Source organism: Phodopus roborovskii, unplaced genomic scaffold (genome assembly GCF_943737965.1).
Source record: "Phodopus roborovskii unplaced genomic scaffold, PHOROB, whole genome shotgun sequence".
Taxonomy (NCBI): Eukaryota; Metazoa; Chordata; class Mammalia; order Rodentia; family Cricetidae; genus Phodopus; species Phodopus roborovskii.
Genome location: NW_026126558.1, coordinates 18,038,072 through 18,052,395, shown reverse-complemented (window position 1 = coordinate 18,052,395; position 14,324 = coordinate 18,038,072). Strand labels below are relative to the sequence as shown.

Genomic DNA, 14,324 nt, shown 5'->3' with positions numbered 1-14,324 from the left:
AGAGAGAGGGGACAAACATGGTCAAGGAGGCACCCACACCCCAGCAGACATTACTCAAGCCTGCCGACACGCGGCAGAACAGAGCTGGAAGACCTGAGTACTCAATGGCTCTGGGGAAGGCTCTGCCCACCGCTACTCCAGACACAGCCTCAGCCCCAGGCACAACCAAGCCCACCCTCCATCTCCGGAACTCCACCCCTCCAGGTTCACCTTCACAGATGCGAGCCAAACCAAACAAGTGGCCATTTAATAGAAAAGGACCAGAAGAGCACTGTTGTGGCAAGATACGGCATTTGGTCAGTCCTCGGCCCAGCTCCTGACATTCAGCACAACTGCAAAGCCCCAGTGAGTCCCAGAACTCTATGTGGCATCCCGTCTCCAACCACCCACCTGTGGGGCAACAACATTTGCAGATTTCAGAGCCTGTCACAGGTAAGAGTGGCTGTGGGGGCAGCAGCCAGCCTTCCCCTCCACACCTCTACACTGAGGCTCCAGGAACAAAGGGCTGGTAGCTGCGCCTGGCTGTGGAAGAGAAGGCACAATGCCTTTCCCAGGTCTTCCCTGCAGGTCTACCTATCCCCCATCCCAGAAAGTCTCAGACCCAGGCCAGTTCCAGGAACACATCCAGAGGCCCAACCTAGGGTTACCACCCAGACTGCTCAGGGCAGTGGACCATGGCTTGAGCCTGGGGAAGTGGGCAGAGAGGTGGGGGGCTGCCGAGGCAAAGGGTAAACGTTGGCAGCTGCACATTGCATCAAGGACCCTGCACTGTGGAGATGGAGACTCCGCAGCTCACAGTCCTGCCATTTTAGGATGGGGCTTTGTTTACCTGCAAGACAGAAAGAAAAGCAAGCACTGTAGGACAGAACTGCCAAACCACACATTCTTGTCTCCACACTCTAGACCCATCCCCACTTCTGGAAACTGCCTGTCTATCAAAATAAGAGGGTATCCCCAAGACAGTGTGGACTGCCCACAAACCAGGGCCCAGATCCTCTGGTCTAGTGTTGTCAGCCCCATCCACAGGGTTTGCTTACAGCAAGAGCAGTACAGCAGCTCCATGACCCGGAAGCAGTTGTCCAGCAAAGCTTTGGGGCGCACCAGCTTCAGGCTTAGGCCTGGGCTACTCAGAAGCGATAACACGGCTTCCACCTCAGGGCCGATCTCCACATCCTGGGATAGAGGAAACCATCAGGACAAGTAGAGAGAGGAGCCCCACAATATGAGAACCATGGCAACTGTCTAGCCTGGAGATGTTTCAACAAAATACAACTTCCAGGGATCAGAAGGCCTTGAGGGTCCCTGTTGTTACCCCTCGCAGAGGCTTCTGCTTCTTCGTCACCAGAAAATAACTACAGAGCACAGGCCAGCACAGGGAAGAACCTGGGACCTCCAGCATGCATAGTCGCCAACCTCCAACCCGGGAAACTCCATCAGAAAGCAAAGCCCTCTGCCTACACAACCAGAGACCCTCCTGAGGATCCCTGAGGCACGAGTCACACAGGCGGAGCTGAACATGCAGCTCCAAGCTCAAATAATTTCTCATCTCAAAGCTTAGCAGAAAGGACAGTGTAGAGGGTGCTGTTGGCCCTGGAAGTTCAGGGCCACTGTAGAGGCATCATGGGAAAGGTAGGGCCTGAGCTAAAAGATAAGATTCCCAACGGTGGCTGTTGCCTAGGCAAAGCCCTGAGCTAAACTCTGTGCCCCAGGCCCTCCAAAATAGCCTCAGTCCTACCCTTCCATACCCATGAATGTGACCCTTTTGGGAAATTAGGTACCAAGGGTCTCAAGTTTACATCATTGTGTTTTTAGAGTGGATGCTAAATCCAATGACTAATTGGTGTTTCCCCTCTCTGTGTTGGGGATAGGACCTTGGGTCTTAGGCATGCTAGACCAGCTCTTTACATCAGAAAGACAGAGAGGTACCACCCAGAGCCATATGAGAAAGGTCATGGAGAGGTACCTAGCAGAAGAACGAGACAGGTCAGAGAGATACTGTCTCTAGCCAAGAATAAGAAGCACCACCTAAGGCTGGGAGGAGCAAAGACCTTTCAGGGGAGACTGGCCCTGCCAAGATCTTAGTTCTGGACTTCTGGTTTCCAGGAGTTTAGTTTAAGACACCCAGTTTGAGCTAATTCATGACAGCAGCCTAGAAAAGTTGTGACCAAAGTGGAGTGAGGATGATGGAAAGGAAAGGAAGCCCAGCCTGCAACCCCGGTCCTGTCTAGAAAGAATATATATATATATATATGACAACCACCTCCACCAAGGGTCACTGAGTGTCCATCAGAGACACTCAAAGTCATAAACAGCTGGCAAGAGATAATCTTCCAAAAAATGGAAGAACAGCCTAAAGCTGGATGTGGTGGCATACACCTGTAACCTCTCCCTCGGAATGCTGAGGGATGCAGAAGGAGCATAAGCTGCACCAGAGCAGACACAGATTGAGACCTTGATTCTACAAAACAAAAAGAAAAGCCAGCCAAAGCTAACCGGCAGGAATACAGTATCAGTACCGCCACATGACCCAGTGGCAGTGGCGCCATCATGTGAGCCAGCGATTCCACTATTAAGGCACCTTTTCTTTTTTAAGAGTTATTTATTATGTATACGGTGTTCTGCTGTAGGGCCAGAAGAGGGCACCAGATCTCATTACAGATGGTTGTGAGCCACCATGTGGGTGCTGGGAATAGAACTCAGGACCTCTGGGAGAGCAGTCTGTACTCTTAACCTCTGAGCCCTCTCCAGCCCCTTGTTACACCTTTCCTGAGTGCTGGAATTAAACATGCTCCTTTATACCCGGTCCTTGTTTGGTTTTTTGAGACAAGGTCTGGATACATAGCCTAGAGTGGCTCCAATCTTACAAACCTCCTGCCTGTAAAGTGTGGGATTAGAGTCTGCTCAACTTTGTCAGATTCAATAGATAAAGTTAGAAAGCTTTACCTAAGGGCAAGTATCTAGACACAAATGGACAGATAGTGTATGGCCCATTTTAGAAGTTATACCAAGAAAAGCAGGCACATAATAGGAAAGAACACAGACTATGGTTACTGGGGGTGGGAAGAAGTGAGAAATGACTGCTTCCTGTATACAAAAGGTGATGGAAGAGAGCCAGAAATGGTTGTGGTGATAGATACTTAATCCTGTAAGTGTAATTAACACCACCGAATCAGCAACTAAAAATAGTCAAAACTGCAGGCTTTACATTGTAAAGTGTGCTCCCTCTTAACACAGCCTCCAGGTCTGTATCAGAGACTTAGTTTCTATCTGCCTTTTTCTTAAATACTTTTCTTCTTATTTATGTGTATGAGTGTCAGTGTGTGTGTGTGTGTGTGTGTGTGTGTGTGTGTGTGTGTGTGTGTTCCACATATATGTGAGTGCTTATGGGAGCCAGTAGAGGGCACTGGATTGCCTAGAGCTTGAGTTGTGAGCCAACTGACTTGGGAGCTGGGATCCTCTCCAAGAGCAGCAAGTGCCCTTAACCACTGAGCCATCTTCCCAGGCCCAGTTTCTTATGGGAACAATGAAAGTTGAGTAAAAACCACAACAATGCTGAGCCCAGAATTCAGACATCTTCCAGTGGATGAGGAGATAGGATAAGGTCATCAAGTCCACATTTTATGGCTGGATAAGGTTTAGGTTAGGCATTGGTGACACATGCCTTTAATCCCAGCACTGGAGAGGTAGAGGCAGAGGCAGGAGGATCTCTATGAGTTTGAGACCAGCCTGGTCTACAAGAGCTAGTTCCAGGGCAGCCTCCAAAACCACAGAGAAACCCTGCCCCCCCCTCAAAAAAAGACTTAGGTTTCAATTCTTTCCTTTATAAGTGATAACCTATAAGCCCAGTAATGAAATAACTTGTTCAAAGTTATGCGGTTGGAAACAGAGCTAGTGTTCAGGTCTCAGGACCTGACCTCTTATATCACTCACTACCATGAGCAAAGAAGGTAAGTGATAACGCACCTTCAAAGCCAGGACACAGACTATTAGCAGTGCTAGAAGAAAGGAAGATTAAGGCTGGCTGCAGGGCTGGGGCATAGCTTGGTGGTAGAGGGGGTACCTAGTATGCTGGCTCAACTTCCAGCAGAGGGAGGGGAAGGAAAGGGGCCAGACCCCACCACATCTGAATAATAAAACCATCTCTGTGTTCAGTGCTTCTGTAGAGAGAGCTCAGGACTGGAGGCCTGAGGCGCTGACACTCCCCTCCTGCTCTCCCTCCCATGAGCCTTCCAGAATCTGTTCTATGGGTCAAACAAAGACAGGAAAGGTCTTTCCTCAAGCCAGATCAGTTTGCCAAGGACAGCCATATTGCCCACAAGCACAAAAGGGCAGGGTCCTGTGACCTTCTGTCAGGAACTGGGAGAACCATCCCGCATGGTTCTAGACAGCTATGAAAACAGTCCCCGTCCCCGAGCTCACAGCTGGCGTCAGATGGTCTGGCCCTGGGCTAGGGAAGCCAGGCTGAGCAGGGCCCCGTGTGCGCGCCCCAGCAGGTACACACGGAGGGCCCGAGGGGGCCGGGACATGTGACTATGCCTGCCACTTTGCAACTCAGGAGTGGGTTTGGTTGATTATCAGATGGTTTGGGGATTTGTTTTCAAGACTGGATCTCACTAGTAGCCCAGATCAGCCTCAAACTTCACATCTTTCTTTGGCCTCCAGAGTACTGGGTTGCGGTCATGCCACGCCATGTCGTCTCCCTTCGTGTTTTTCTAAACTCAGTCATAGTCATCAGGGTGCACTCTCAGTGTTCCATGGGTTTTTGACTAAAACATAATGTATGAATCGATCCATGATTACCATATTACACAGAATAGTTTCAAAACTGGGAATTCCTGTCTCTCCACTCTCTTCCTTTCCCACCTCTCTAGGGGAAGCCTCACTTTTCAGGTGCAGAAATGATGTCAGAGGATTCCCCGGGCTTGCCCAAGACTCAGGGCACAAGAGGAAAAGCCTGGTCCACACAGCAAATTTCAGGCCAGGCAGGGCTTCACAATGAGACTCTGTCTCTTAACAAACAAACAAACAAACAAATGCTGTCTTATGGCTACGATGTGCCCTGTGTACCCATGTAGCTCTGGTTGCCTGCACAAGGTTGTCCAAAGTCAAGCCAGCATGAGTAGTGAACACTTCAGCGGGCAGCACTAGTTGGACTTGGTGGGTTATAAAATAAAAATGATGATAATAAAAGCAAAATATTTCAAGTTAAAAGAAAAAAAAAAGATCTCATATAGGCCAGAAACAAGGTCCCATGTTCCACCTGTCCCTCACCCAGCGCCATTGCTCGTGGCGGGCCTTGGCGCCTCCTCCTTCCTCGGTCACGTTGCCCGCACACCATCCCTCATGTGTCCCACCTCCTCCGCACATGGCAGAACTTTCCCTTCACAGCCCTTTGCCTGCGTCTGTCAGACCTGCACAGGCATTCACACAGCTCACCACGAGGCTCCGCTGAACATTCTCCAGCAATGTCTGAACCTCCTGCAGATACCGCCAGGATGGGTGGCCCTCGAGCAGCACATCCAACACAGACTCGGTGGCATTGAGACTCACCAAGACCCACAGATACCGCAGCTCCCGCTCGCTCACACGGGCCGCCTGCTGCAGGGAAGGGCAGGAGATATCACTGAAATGCAAGCTAGGCCTTTGGGCTGTCACACCCCCATGGACTTGCCACTGTATGGGAGCAGCCACAGTCAACCACTGTGGCCACCAGACAACCTTGGGTCTAGGTTAGCTGCAGGCTTGCTTAAGTGACTAGGGAAAGGCCCCTGGTCAATAAACAGGACAACTTGCCAAGGACCCACATGCTTCTGAGGGCATCATGGAAGGCAGAGACTCCCCATCCCGGGAGGGGTCCTTACCAGCCTCGTGATGTTGGCAACTCTGAGTACCCCCTCATAAGGCACAGCAACCCTGTAGTTGATGGGGAAGTAATGTTTCTGGGGAGAAACAGAGAATGAGATCAGAGGCAGAAAAACCTCAAACAGGACCCCCAAGAAAAGGACCCAGCCTAACTGTGAGGGCAGACAGATCCTCTATCGAGGAAACAGCACTCTTTCCCCTAAGACAAAGGGAGGCTGAAATCAGATAACACAATTCTGTAAGGGCTAAAGTTTCTGGCCCAGGGTATGGACCCAGGACTTTCAGGAAGACTTGTTACTTTGGAGGTGAGGAATATGGTTCATCTGATGCTTACAAAGGTAACCTTTGCACAGCTCTGTGAACACATTAGACACCAATGAGTCTGACACATTGTTATTAGTGTGGGGGGGCATGCACATGCCTCTGCACTGATATGGAGGTCAAAGGATAAGTTTCAGGACTCCGTTCTCTCTTTCCACCTTTATTTGGGTTCGGGGAATTAAACCCTGGTCACCAGACTTGTGTAGCGGGTGCTTTTACTCACAGAGCCATCTCATCCGCCCAAGCCCAAGTTGTACACTTTCAGTTAGTGGGTTGTGTAGTGTATGAATGACATCTCAACAGAGTCTCAAAGACAGTCCTAAAGAGCTGGGCATGTGCTCAGGAAACTGAAGTAGGAAGATCTTAAGTTCAAAACCAGCCTCTCTAACATAATAAGGTCCCGTGTCAAAAAAGCCAAACAAGGGCAAGGGATGGTAGAGTGCTCATCTGGCACACACCAGGCCCTCGGTTTGCATAAGGCCTCAGCACTGTGTCGAACCCATCTGTGATCCTGGCCCTCAGAGAGTAGACGAGAGGGGATTAGAAGTTCAAGTCCATCCTCTATACAAAGTAAATTCAAGGCTGGCCTAGGATACATAAAGTCTTTAAAAAAAGAAAGAGAAAAGCAAACAAGCAAAATCTAGCCATGAAGGAAGCCTGCAACCGTGATGTGGGCATCGCCAGTCTCCAAAAGGAACCACATTTTCTGACTTGAAGGTCTTTGTCTCCTCCACTAATATCCTCCAGTGAGTCTCTGGAGAGCTTTTCTGAGTTATAAGATGAAAGCCATGTAAGGTCAGTGAAGAAGTGGGGGAGGGGTGGGAGGTGATACACTTACTCCCGCGGGTTATGTGGTAGACAAAGGGGGACAGTGCAGCCTTGCTGTGACCTTGGGGCTGACATGTCTAGGTCCAGGAGAGCCGTGGGGCTTGGGAATAGGGATCCATTGGGTGCTGTTCTAGTTACCATGTACTGAAGCCGGTTCCTGTACTGCAGCTTGACCCGAAGGTAGCCTGTAAGGTCACACTCCTTATCTTGGGTCAGAGTCCACATCTCCAAATCCTTGTTCCCCACAGCCAGGCTAAGTAGGATCCCAAGACCTGTGGGCCACACCCAACAAGAGCCTATGAGCCCCCAGCACTGAGTCTGCACCCCACCCCCACAGTGTGCTGTCACCATTTTCAAGGGTGACAAATACTGATGAGAAAGACAGGTGTACAGAGCCCTGAAATAACCAGCACACCCTACCCCTGCTCAGCAGAGTCTCAGGGAGACACCCAAACTCTGGCCTCCAGTATCCCCTAGTTCCTGATTTGTGGGGTTAGTACAATGTCCCTGTTCCAGGGACCCCTCAGCCCCTTCCTTGAGTGGCAGATCTCAAAGCTGTTGCTCGATTTCCCTTCAGAGTTTTGGATACAGATCGTAACATGGATTTTGGTCATCCAGAGACTTTCTTCTATGATATACGTGAGCTTGGTGTTCTTCTCCATTAGATGTACCAGCAGATCTATAGCTCCTCCCAGTCCAATGGCTCTGGGATGGCAAACAGACTTCACACTCCAGCTGTTCCAACAACAAATAATGGGCAATCTTTTGAAACAGTACCAGTAATTACCACTAGATGTCACTGTCACCTCAAAAACAACTCTCAGGATCTGCACACTTGACCAGGAAAAAAAAAATTATTTGAGAGAATTTACAATAAATATGAATAGGGATCAAGTGGATGAGAGAAACATGAAAAGAAAGTGATACCCAAGGGTCAACCTCACTATTAGGAGAAACAGATTCAAATTAAAACAATTGGATGCAATCCGTAGTTAGAGAAACAGACACAAAGCCAAACAGGAATTACCCCGTGTCAAGGAAACGGAAATGTTTTTATAAGATAATTTCATATTAATAACCCTGATGCTGCCAAAAGAGTTCTCAGCCTGGAAATACACTTGGCACATTTAATAATAAAATGGATTTAAACTCTACCACCTTTGACCCACTAAACTCATAAACTAGAAAGAAAACAGTAGATTTATGGACAAAGATTTATTCAGCACCATTATTCCCTTTTAACATGTATTTACTTATGGAGAAGACTGCTCGTGGTGCTATACATGTTATGGAGAGTACTTAGGATGTGCTGAAAGACCCTCGTAAGGAACTATGAGCCAACAATATCAGTGATGCTTAGGACAACTTTAGATTTATTAAGTGATTTCCTGTGCTTTGGAAAATGAGATGCAAATAAATATTCCAAATTTCTGCGGGAGATTATTACACTCATCTTTATGTTCTAGGACATGTTTTAAATGTTCTCCAGTTGGTTTTTGGATTTTTTTTTTAACACTATGCAGCCCAAATTGGCTTGAACTCACAGAGATCCACCACCTTCCCTTTCTTGGGTGCTGGGATTTGGGGCTTTTTGAGACAGGGTTTCTCTGTAGCTTTGGAGCCTGTCCTGGAACTCACTCTGTAGATCAGGCTGGCCTCGAACTCACAGAGATCCGCCTGCCTCTGCCTCCTGAATGCTGGGATTAAAGGCATATGCCAGGCTGGGATTTTTTATTGTTTTATTTTTCAGTTTTTAATATTTCAAGACAGGGTTTCTTGTGTAGCCCTTTCTGTCCTGGAACTCACTGTGGACCAGGCTGGCCTCTAACTCACAGTGAACTCTGCCTCCCAAGTGCTGAAATCAAAGGCATGCACCACTACTGCCCTGAGTCTTGCCTTTTCTTTCCTTTTCTTTTTGTCAAGACGGCCAGGCAGGCAGTCTCTTCCCCAAGTCTGTCATAAACTGTCATCACTAATTGGGTTTCTCCCCACGCACTTCCTGCCACCTTGCAGGCTTTTGTCTTTGTATCTCCACTGGTCTGGGCCATGCTCCCCTCCCCTCCTCCTAGCCCACCCTGCTTTTTCCCACTTGCTAGACCAAGTTCTGCTCAGGCCATGCACTCCATATGAGCCACAGCTACTGCCCTCCCCACCTGCAGAATTCTGGCAACTGCTTTCTTACAGAAGGCAAGTTTGCAAGAATCAATGCATCTGACACAATATTGGGCTGAAGGAACAAATAAAAGCAACCAATATTTGGCCAACAAGATGGCTCAGTGGGTAAAGGGGCTTGCCACCAAGCCTGATGACCTGAGTTCAATCCCCAGGAACCACAGGGCAGGAGAAAACTAACTCCTGCAAACTGTTCTTTGACTTTCACACAGGTGCCATGACACACAAACCCCCTCCTGCACAAAATAAATACATCATAAGAGAAATTTAAGTAAAAATAAACAAATAAGCACAGTGCTGGGCCCTTTGACATGGCCTTGTTTTGGTCCCTACACCAAGTCTAGCAACCCCACACCTAGCCCACTGCTGGAACCATTGCACATGATCTGCCCCACCCTGGATGTCCCTACCAGTACCACTCTCCTGGGTCACTCATCACCTGGTCAGGTCATAGAGTCTTGTGAGCATGGCAAACTAAAGCCATAACCACAGCGTGACCTTGGGGACTGAGCTTCATGCCTGAAGGGAAAGGTGGCTTCTGGGGGTGGAAATGAGATCAGGGCCCTGAATCCTCCAGGGGTTGGCTGAAGTGCAGGTGGCCCAGCTCAGCCCACATTTCTGCTCCACAGATAGAGAAGGTACCTTTGCAGCACACTCCTGGTTGAGACATGTGCCACTGGGAACCATGGGCCCCAGTGACACTTGCAAACTGGAACAATCGCTACATCTGGTCCTCAGGATTGCACACTGAAAAGATAAAGAATCTCCATCTTGGGGAGGAGTTGTCTGCTTCTATCCATAACAGGTCTTTCTTCGCATCAGCAGCCACTATAAGCTGTCGCTCCACCCCAGGGACTATGTTCCTTTGCAGGGCCTCTGGCTTTACCAAATGTGTCCTCAGGATAGGAGCCAGGTCTGTCCTGGGTGGGGTTTTGTCAGGTTCATACAAGCTTGAGTTATCTGGGAAGAGGAACCTAATCTGAGAAATTGCCTCCAGCACATTGCCTGGAGGCAATTCTATGGCATTTTCTTGGTTAATGATTGCTATGGGAGGGATCAGTCCATTGGAGGAAGTGTTTCCCCGGACACATGGTTTTGAACTGCATAAGAAAGCATGCTGAGCCGGGTGGTGGTGGCGGCACACGACTTTAACCCCTGCAAAGGCAGGTGGAGCCTGGTCTACAGAGCTAGTTCCAGGAGAGCCAGGGCCCCTGGTAGGGGAAGGGGGTATCCGTGCCCCTAACAAGGTAGCCATTTCTGCAGGAATAAATGAGGCTTGTCACCTCCATCCCCACTGACCAATGTGAGCCTGTATAAGGGGGTGAACAGCATCCCCCTCCCACGTTCTTATTCTCTTGGAATCTCAGAATGACTTCATTTAGAAATAGGCTCTCTGCAGGTGTAATTAAAACACCAAAGGCTCTTGATGTGAGGTCATCTTAGGCTTCGGGAGAGCCTAGACCCAATGCCCGGTGTTCCAGGAGGAAGATTGTGCAGAGGGAAAGGTCTTGCAGATGGCTGTGGTGTGCAAATTGGCAGTGCTGCCACTTGTCAGGGAACACAGGGAGCCAGCCACAAGGATCTAGAAGAGGCAGGAAGACCCTCCCCAGAGCCTTCAGAAGCTATGCTGATCAGCGACCCCAGTTTCAGACTTCCAGTTCCCTGAACTAGGAAAAAATACATTGACAGAGATGAGTCACAAATCCATGATGAGGTGTTAAGGAAGCCTGACATCTCCCAGCATCCTTAGGGGCCCCTGGAAGACGACTCCTGCCCTGCCAACCTCTCTCCCCAGCCAGTCTTTGCCAAGTCCTGAGAGATGCCATCTGAAGCTCCCCTTCTGCTGGCATTCCTTTCCAGCCTCACACTTCCCCTCAGGCAGGTCCAGTGAGATGGCTCAGCCAATAAAGGTACTTGTCATCAAGTGCAAGGACCTGAGTTCAATCCCCAGGACCTACATGGTGGGAGGTAAAACAGACTCTCCTTCTGCCTTCCAGGCACATGCCATGGTACACACACACACACACACACAAACACACACACACAACACACTCCAACACAGTAAGTAAATAAATGTAATCACTTGGGGCTGGAGAGGTAGCTCAGTGTTCAGAGTACTTCGTACTCTTCTAGAGGACACAAGTTCAGTTACCAGCAACATGTGAGGTGGCTATAATGCCAGCTCCAGGGAGATCTAACACCTCCAAGGGCATTAACACTCATGTGTATATATACACACATTGTCACATAATTAAAAATAATAAAACCAAATCTTTAGGTGTAATCACTTTACCTCAAGAGCTGGCCCTCGGTTCTCTAATCCTTCAGCACTCCCGGTGTTCAAGGCCTCCGGAACCTACCGATGACCCACCCGCCTTTCCAGCCAAGCCCCACCCAGCCCCACCCCATGCACACACATCTCTGCTCGGAGCGCTATCACCATCACCCTACATCTATCAGTGTGACCGCCACCTAGCCTTTGAGTCCTCCTCAAGAAGACCCTCCCCCATGCTGCTACCCCTGTCCTATTAAGAAGTGGAAGCTTCCAGAACACTGGGTCTGACTAGGTCCTTCACCCATTCTGAATGTCCCCACCCTTTGTAGTATCCAGGAACAGAATGTGCCCAGCTCCTCTCTGAAGACTTGTGGGCTACAGCCCCTGCCCTCGTTTTTGGAGTAAATAACTTCAAGTCACAGTGAGGATAGAAGGTGCAAAGCAGATAAGGTCCTTGTCATGACAATGACTCTGCACTAGCCCTGCGGCTGCCATTGAGTCTGCAGGGTCTCAGCCTGGCTTCCCACCCAGCAGGCATAGACAACCCACCAGGTCCTTTCCTCATTTCTGTCCTTATCTCAACTTATTTTTCTGTTTACCAGGAACATCATTCTCTTTCTGCTTTTTAATATTGACCTGAAATGGAGGCGGGTAGAGGGGGCTGGCTGGTTTCCTTCTCCAGGCCTCCCCTGTCCCATGAGTTGTGTCTTCCCTATCCCCCACTAGCCACACCCGGGAGGATGGAAATCCTCTCTCTACAACCTCTGTCCCCACCCTGCACCCCAGAGCCAATGAAACAACAGAAGTGTGAAGCTGCCACCCACCCCAGTGCCTGCCCCATCCCGCATGGTGGCACCCACTCAGCTTGGACATCTGAGCCTGAGGTCAGAGACAGGCAGAGCAGAGGGTGGCCATGGATCCCCATCCCCAAGGCTGTGTGCAACCCTCTGGGAAGCATCTCAACTTCTTACCAACAAGAACTGCCCTGGTTGCTATGGCTACAGCAAAGCCACCCACCCACCAAGGCCTCCCAGGACAGGATCCCCAGATATGAACCCCTCCCCCAGTACTCACAGTATAACCAGGCGAGTCCCCAGGGCATGATGGAGCACTGGGTGCTCGCTGAGAGCAGAGGCACTGTCCCCAGCAGTGTGTCCAGAGGCCTGAGCTAGGACCTACATGGCCTGGGTTCAGCAAGGTGGCCACCAAGTCTGGAAGGGCTGGCCCAGGCTGAGAGAGGGCAGGTACTCCTGGGATAGCTACCGCCCTATCTGCTTGGCAGGGCGGAGGACAGCCAGGGGGCGGTGGCTGCTAGTCCCATGGCAGCTCAGGAACTGGTGTGAGACAGTGGCTTTGGGGTCTCGGGAAGAAGGAGGAGGAGGAGGAAGAGAAGGGAGTCCCCAGCAGGCCTCTTGGAATCTGGGGCTGGGTGGTGCTTTCTGGTTTCTCCGGCTGCAGCTGCTCAGTGTGAAGTCTAGCTCTGGAAAAAGAAGGAGGAGAGAGACTGATTATGTAAGAGCAACGCTGCCACTCAGCCACCAGCCAGGAAAGGAAGACCCACCATGTACGCTGTCCCCAGCTGCCAGTACTGAGACACCCAGCCCCGGCTTCACACACAAGAAATGACTCCAGGGCAGGGCACCTCAGCAGCCGCCTGGGGCCAAGGAGTGAGTCTGAAAGTCAGGACGGGTTGGCAGCCTTGAGCTGGGACTAAAGGAGCGGTGGTGCTTACAAGCCAGGAGGCTGCCTGGAGGAGGTGAGGTACCAGGTCAAATCTGAGTGACATGTTTCAGGGGAGGCTGAGGAGTGGAAGATGTCTCACCCCGCATTCACTGTCACTCGGTTTCTTTCTGCCACCCATCTGTGTCTCCTGCCAGGTAAAAACTGATGGTCCAGTTTAATTTGAATTCCAGATAAATGAACACCTTTTCTGGTGAAGCATTTGATGTGTAATATTGTAGGTACCAAATATTGCATGTGGCGTACTCACGCCAATAAATAAATAAACATCACAGCCAGCTGTGGTAACCCAACAGGGAAGTCACGGCACTCCAGAGGCTGAAGCAGGAGGTTGAAGAGAGACCAGATGGAGCTACATTGCAAGACTCTGTCTCTGAAAAGCAAACAAAAGACAGAGCATGGTAGCGAACATCTTTAATCCCAGCAGAGGCAGAGTTGGTGGATCTCTGAGTTCAAAGCCAGCCTGATCTACAAAGCAAATTCCAGGGCAACCAGGGCTATGCAGAGAAACCCTGTCTCAGAAAAACAAAACAAAACAAAAAGTATGTGAAAGGAATTCAAGCCTGGCCTGCTAGTGATTCACCCTGAAAGTCAACACCCCCACAGAGCCTGTCCCACATCCTCACTCTCACAGGGTCCAGTAAATTGTGGGCTGTGGTTCCATTTTGCAGATGAGGCAGAGGTGGCCATCGGCAGAGACAGCTGAGAAACTGGATTTCTCATAGGGCTCTATTCCATCCTTCCTGATTTCCCCTTCCTGCATCTCCTTAGGTCAAGAGAAATGGTCACAGTTCAAGGGCACAGGGGTGAGGGTGGTGAGGGGGAGGAAGGAACAGGGGTGAAGGAGGAGACCCTTTCCATCCCATCGTAACATCTGTGACATTCCTACCAAATGTGCCAAATTGCTGGCCCTTGGGCTGGGGGGGTGACCTTAGTGGTAGACACCTTGCAGAGTTTGCAGGAGACCCCAAGGCCAAGACCCAGCAAAGAAGAAGCTAGGAAGTAGGAAGCCCAGTGCCAGTCTGGGCTGCCCGGGGAACTTTTGGCTAAGGATAGCCTGCGCAACATAAGCATGGGCTACATAGTAAGACCCCGTCTACAACAGCACAGCAGACATGCCAGGCAT

General features: G+C 50.1%; 1 protein-coding gene across 3 annotated transcripts in view; it reads right to left on the bottom strand.

Annotated features, from left to right (window-relative positions):
- Positions 1-558: 558 nt before the first annotated feature.
- The window catches only part of Il34 (interleukin 34), a 55,855-nt gene continuing 42,089 nt past the window's right edge, over positions 559-14,324 (bottom strand). The window contains exons 1-7 of one of the 3 annotated variants that reach the window (XM_051201630.1): positions 13,020-13,128; positions 12,533-12,938; positions 7,150-7,283; positions 5,862-5,939; positions 5,437-5,598; positions 1,038-1,173; positions 559-829 (exon numbers count right to left, since the gene is read on the bottom strand). In XM_051201630.1, coding sequence (XP_051057587.1) covers positions 660-829; positions 1,038-1,173; positions 5,437-5,598; positions 5,862-5,939; positions 7,150-7,283; positions 12,533-12,560 — 708 coding nt within the window. In that variant the 5' untranslated portion in view covers positions 12,561-12,938; positions 13,020-13,128 and the 3' untranslated portion in view covers positions 559-659. Of the gene's footprint in view, positions 830-1,037; positions 1,174-5,436; positions 5,599-5,861; positions 5,940-7,149; positions 7,284-12,532; positions 12,939-13,019; positions 13,129-14,324 lie in introns of those variants that run through there. The other 2 variants (XM_051201629.1, XM_051201631.1) reach the window with 2 other exon arrangements.